A 6,355-nucleotide genomic window follows, 5' to 3' on the forward strand; every position below is an offset into this window, starting at 1 on the left:
TCTGCAGTGCAATGAAGAAAGATGAAGATTCTGAGAATAAAAAGTATTGGAAACATGAGGAGAACCTGATTATGCATTGATAAGCATGCTGTCAGGAACCCTAGAAATTACTTCTGCCTGAGGCTGTGCAAATACCTAATTCTTCAGTTTAGTTGCAGAACTGGAAGAAAAAAAAAACAGCAACCTGTTATCCATTATCAGAACGGAAGTTCAACATGGTTTGCTTTATGCAAACATAATGTATTTTTTTTCTTTTTTCATAAATGTTGGAAATTATATAACAACAGGCAAAACCACTGGAGGGTTGCTGCAGGTGTTATCCTTTTACCAAAAGGTATGGGAGGCATTACACATATCCCAAAAGTGTAATATCTACATTAAATTATTTTGATGTTGAATCTGAACCCAGAAAGGAATTTGAACCCAAAACATCCTAAGCAGCAGTTCAAAGCATTCTGCACTGAGACTCATGGTATATTTTGCTGACACGGTTTCATTTTCCACAAATAGTTATTAATCAGATTTTTGACTCAGTTATGTCCCAGTTACTATATGCAGTATTAAGAATACTGCCCTAAAATATAGCAGATACTTGGAATGCATACACATATACACACAGACAATTGTACTGCATAAAGCGATTTTAGCTAGTTTCAAATGACCTGGTGAACCTGTATGGAAGCATTACTGCAGTAACATAGTCTTGTAGTAGCAAACAGAATAACTCTACCTCTCAGCAAAACCAATTAGACTACCTGGAGTGCTGTGCTTCTGGCCCTGAAGCTAGTCACAGAATCATCTGTCTTAGCCCACTGCTTCCTAATTTCCTGCAGTTTTTAGTGCTTCCTTCAGCTTCTGTTAAAGCCTCTAATAAACTGAAATTTCATGCATCGTAGTGGAGTACACAACTATTTCATGAAAGATTGGTGCCACCACTAAATAAATTTCTCCAGTCACAATGGCTTGACAGACTAAATGTTAGTTCACAAAGATTTTTTAAGATAGACAAGCCCTCATTCTGGAGATTTTGCTATTCTCCCAGCACCATGTTCTAATTATAAGCAAATACAAAATTAACATTTAGGAGGAAAAGAAAGATCTAAGTAAGTTGCTTGAAAAGATGGTCTTTATTTTCTGTACTTATGCAATTCATAATGAGTGAAGATATCTAAGTTGGTTTTGTGTGCTTTGGAGGTTTGCATGAAGTTTGACTTTTTTCCAGCCTTCCTCATATGAAAACAGGCACTTTTCACATTAGCCTGTGCTGCAGCAACTGCATTTCACTCGTGGAAATTATAGGCTTTATCTCCCAATCCAATCTATGAATATGCATAAAAACTTTCTTACTGTAGAGGTGAGGGAGGTGGGGGGAAATGAGTAAGATTCATTACAACATTAGCAAGACTGAGGTAGGAAATACCTTCCACATACCTGGAGACAAAACAGGCTACAATTCTTTATCTTGGAAAGATAGACGAGCAGGGTTATGAAGGAAGTCTACAGTGTTGTGAATGGAAAAGGTTACTGTAGAATAATTACTCAGGATTTATCACAAAACAAGAGCTGGAGAGTAACCAATCATCAGACAACAAGTCCATGACAAATAAAAGGAAGTTCTGTTTCACAGACTGCATAATTAGACCAAAATTCACCATCACAAAACTGTGGGGAGGACAAAACCAATACATGCTGAAAGAGAGACTAGAAAAATGGAAAATGGGAGTCTACAGGCCTCTAAACACAGTGGCCAGTTGCACTTTGAATTACAATGGCCTCAGAAGTACAGTGCTACCACTTCCTTACAGCACAGCACCACTTCAGGAGCTGCCATACTGGGAATTAACATATGGCAAGCCACAACTTTCTTATTGGTTTCCCCTTTTTCAATCAGCTGGCAAGCAGCTTCAATCAGCATCAGCTTACTTCTTTCTCTATGCTGAACACACACCCCATTCCCCATCCTTGCTTGCTCCTTTCTTGCTCACTTGGGAAGGGGTGAAGCACTGCCTGGAGGCTGCTCTCAGAACTGGCAGGGATGTGTAATCCTGGCAGCACTCCAGGGAGCAGGGTGCCAATGCCTTGCTTTCTGTATGGGCAAACGATGAGCTCGTATTCATGGACACAGACAGATGGGTAGTGGGAGTAAAGAGGAAGTGCTCAGGTGTTCTCACTGAGCAGGAACAGAATAAACGCAGTTCCAGGGGACAGAATAAATACAGTTCCAGGGAACAGAACCCACCCCACAGTATTTATTCTTATCTGCTTGCTCTGCAGAGGGTGATCTTGCTGCTGAAGATTTACAGACAATCAGAGAAGCAGCTTATCCCAAGTGAATGATTAAAATTATTTGCTCATGGTCTAAAACTTATTTGGTTCTTGGCCTTCACTGCTGGTGTTACTTTGGAATTGCAGGCAGCAGCATAACAAATGGCTGATGCCACCATCAAGGTCAGTCACTTGTGACCACAGAGAACAGACAACAGGGTGAACAATAAACTTGAGTTTAAAGAGAGTCTGTCTGCTACCCTTCTCCCCAGCAACACTTTCTAAGGCTACTTGCAAAATGCTATAGCAATGAAATCTTTACTCTTGATCATAAAAATATATTTATCAAAATTATCCCATGGGAGTATCACTACAAACACGTCCCACATGAGGAGAATCACTGTAAGTAGGACACAGAAGAAGAAATCTCACTGACAGTTTCAGCTGTGCTATCTGTCTCACACAGTCAACACTTTTAACTCCAGAAGGCTGTGTATGTTCAAAAGAGAAGATGTTCTTTCCTTTCCCATTAGAGACTTTCACAGAAATACCAGGGAAAGGTTTTAGCATTTTGGATTACAGTTCTCAGTGTAAAAAGGGCTCTGGTATTTAGGTCAGAGCATTTGAATGAGACAAGGAAGTTTAATGAAAAAAATCAGCCCTTTTTACATGTAATGTTAATACTTCAGAGAACAAAAATACAGGAATGATCACAAAAATTGAACTAGGTCAGCAACGTCTCTTTTCCTTTCAAACACTCTTGAGTGTTGCCAGCTGGAAACTTGGGCTATGTTATGCTACAGCAACTGCAGAATAATTTTGCAGCCTGTAATCATATCTTAATTCTCACCCTGTTTTTAGAGGTATTTTAATGTAGTGTGAGAGCAGCCCAAGGAAGTATTTAGGTGGTACTTTTGACAGCTAATAAGCATATATCATCTCTGCATTGAGTTTTATACTGTGCTGCATAAAGTTAATTTCACAAGTGTAGGAGAAAAGTGTATTCTCTTCACTGACCTGTACACTGCATTGGAAAAAAATTTCCAGGATTCTCTAGGTATTCTATCAACAGTGATGGTACTTATGTGTAATGTTTTTGCTTTACTGTTTGTTTTTTTTTTTTTTTATCTAAAACAAGACAGATTGCTCACATGCTAACTAGAGAAACAGAAGAATCGGTATTATTTTCATGTTGGAACCCAGAAGTGTGTTTTCAAAGGCATAAATGGCAGGGTTGCCTAAATCCCATGGAAATTGACTTATAACACATTTATGCCTTTGAAAATCTGCAGCTTTTGATTACAAAAGACCAGGAACAAACCTAAAGGCTTTGATCCTAATACCATTTTTACACAGCCAGCAAAGATACGCAGTTGTTCAAAGAAGACATCTACTTACTACAGAGTATGTTCAGGTCATAAAAATGCATACACTAAATTAATAACAAAAACTACTTAAAAGCCCATGTTACTTCATGCACAGGAATAGACTTTCTAGAAAAATTGCAAGTGAAGGGAAGTACAAGTGTGGGAGGTACACAAGCTTTGAGGACCTAAACATCTTCTACAGAAAGGTTTGAGTACCACTTAAGTCCTTTACCGGCACAAGTTACTATCATTCCAAGGATGTCAGTGGAGTTGTATCTCTGTATTCCAGTGTGGCCCTGTATTATCACCTAGATAAAAAGGAAAATCTAGTCCAAACCTTACAGATTAAGAGATCTTAGTAAGTTTAAGTTTTAGACCTCTGAGTAACAACAGCAAGCTCCACAATAGTGTTTTTTCTCACTGTTTCCAAATCTGTTTGGAAGATTGATTGATAAAATTCTGTAAAATAAATAATCAAACTACTGAGGTGGCTTTTGAGGGAAGGAATAGCTTGTTACCACAGTTATTCATGTATATCCGTGCAGTTCCTTGTCCCCCAGCTGTTGACTATTACTTATAGGTGCCATGAATGCAAACATTGTAGCACACACAGCCAGAAGAGAAGTATTTACAGCATAGCTAACACCCACCCAAAAACTCCATGCAGAACACACCCCCAGATCTCAGATTGCAATAGTATGTTAGCTTTGCCTCAGCCCTAAAATAAAGCCCCTCTGGTGCTGGAGATCACATCAGGTGTAGGGCCAGCCTGCACCATCTGTGTGTGCTGCAGACGAAGAATGAAGAGCGTGCATGCACTGGGGAGGAAAAGCTGGAGCAGGTGGAGGGAAGCAGCACCATTCCTTCACAATGGAAACACATATATGCCCTGTCAGGTACTTGGCAGCAATGTCCTGAACTGTGGTTCACATAGCTACAGTCATCTCAGAAGAAACAGAGAAAAGCAAAAAAGGCTTAAAAACTGACCTGTTTTTCATTTTCATCCTCCAGCCTCAGCCTGTCCTCAATGCAGTTCCTGGCCTGAAGGAATGCCTTCCTCTGAGCCCTTTCTGTCAAAATCCTCACAAAGACCCCATACAAATTTACACTGACAAATAGGATTGCATTGGCCACAAGCTGTAAGAAAGAAAGAAAAACAAATGAATATTTTAAAATACAAACTTTTATTTTACATTTCTATTCAGGAAAATTAAAAAAAAAAAAAAATAAAAAGCTAGTGCACTGTCTGTAAAGATTCTGCCTTGCTGGCCATGTCACTGATACCCCTTCCCACAACCCAAGCGCAGTGAAACAATGACAGCAGCTACCACAAGCCCAGGCAAATAATACTGCATAGCATAGAGCTTTGCATCTGCTGAAGTTAATTTCTCTTATGATACTTATCACTTCCATTCAGCACCGGTTTTTCCATCAGCCCACTGGCAGATCTATCTGATAAGAACAGCAGCACGTTTAGCATTTGTGCAATTGTGAGATGTCCCAAAGAACAAAATTATTTTCCTATTCTTTTGTAAAGTAGGGATATTATTGCCCTTTTTTTTTTTTTTTTTTTTTTCCCCAAAATGTGTTCCTGGGTACCCCAAGCTTTCATACTGTGCAGTTTGCACTTGGCAAATGTATTTCTGTTCCCACGCGTGTACTGTTAGGGATCATACTATATTTTTTGAGAAATCATCCCAAATATTGTTGATGTTGTCCCGCAGCAGACCGCTCAGAAGCTGCTGAGTGCTTTCAAATGATGGCCCTTGGCTCAAACCAAGCCTTACCACAATGCTATAAGTAGGGACAACAAAGTACTTTGGAAGTGCTTCTCTGAAAAGTACTTTGATGAAGGACACATAAATGACCCAACTGTCCTTCTGGGTTTTTTAAATGTTTTTACTATATGTCATAAAGCTAGTTAACTAACCTAAAGAACTCAATAGTGGTTTGCACACAATCTCCCTAAGACAACCCTGTCCAAACCTCTCACTGCATTTCTGATGTTTGAAGCACGCCTTGAGATGGTAAATTCTGCAATGCAATGCAATGTTTGTTTAGAAGGAGGGAATAAGGCCTGTTTACCCAATATCTTTTCGGTCTCATTCTCCATATTTACTCTAGTTATTATCACAGCATCATGAAAAGGACTCACAGGACTCATGAATTTCAAAATTTCAGAAATCAGCTGACACATAAACTGGCCAATATTGGCTATAAAAAGAGCAAAGAAAGACATTATAGCAAGTAACACACAATTAATGTTAAATTCCTATGCACCTAAATTAGTTTATAAAGAGCCTATAATGTATAAGACCATATTAACTGACCCCATACATATGACCCCATAACTGATGATGCAACTGACATTTATTTCTTAATACAAGGCATACATCATCTTATATAGTATATATAGTGCATATATTTCTATTGTATTATATACTTTTGTATATAATATACCTATTACATACAATACAAGGTATACATACAAGAACTAGTACATCTCTACTGTTGTATGATCTGCTAGTGTAAATCGAAGAGGAAAACCTTGTTTGCACTACATGGTGAATCCAGCTGTGCCAACACCACAATCAAATTTTAAGAAAAATGAAACCATTTACATTGTTGTAGAGAGTGCTTCCTGACTAATAGGACTAGGGTTGGAGGCTTGCATTCAGCCAGTATGGTAAGAAAAGATCCAAAATGACATCTAGAAACTTCCT

At 38.7% G+C, this 6,355-nt stretch overlaps 1 protein-coding gene across 1 annotated transcript in view; it reads right to left on the bottom strand.

Moving 5' to 3' along the window:
* The window catches only part of ADCY1 (adenylate cyclase 1 (brain)), a gene marked incomplete at its 5' end in the record, with an annotated part of 104,463 nt that extends 99,694 nt beyond the window's left edge, over nucleotides 1–4,769 (bottom strand). Inside the window, one exon of the mRNA XM_008935621.1 lies at nucleotides 4,620–4,769. Coding sequence (XP_008933869.1) covers nucleotides 4,620–4,769 — 150 coding nt within the window. The remainder of the gene's footprint in view (nucleotides 1–4,619) is intronic.
* Between the last annotated feature and the right edge of the window lie 1,586 nt (nucleotides 4,770–6,355).

Source organism: Merops nubicus, unplaced genomic scaffold (genome assembly GCF_000691845.1).
Source record: "Merops nubicus isolate BGI_N331 unplaced genomic scaffold, ASM69184v1 scaffold4002, whole genome shotgun sequence".
Lineage (NCBI taxonomy): Eukaryota > Metazoa > Chordata > Aves > Coraciiformes > Meropidae > Merops > Merops nubicus.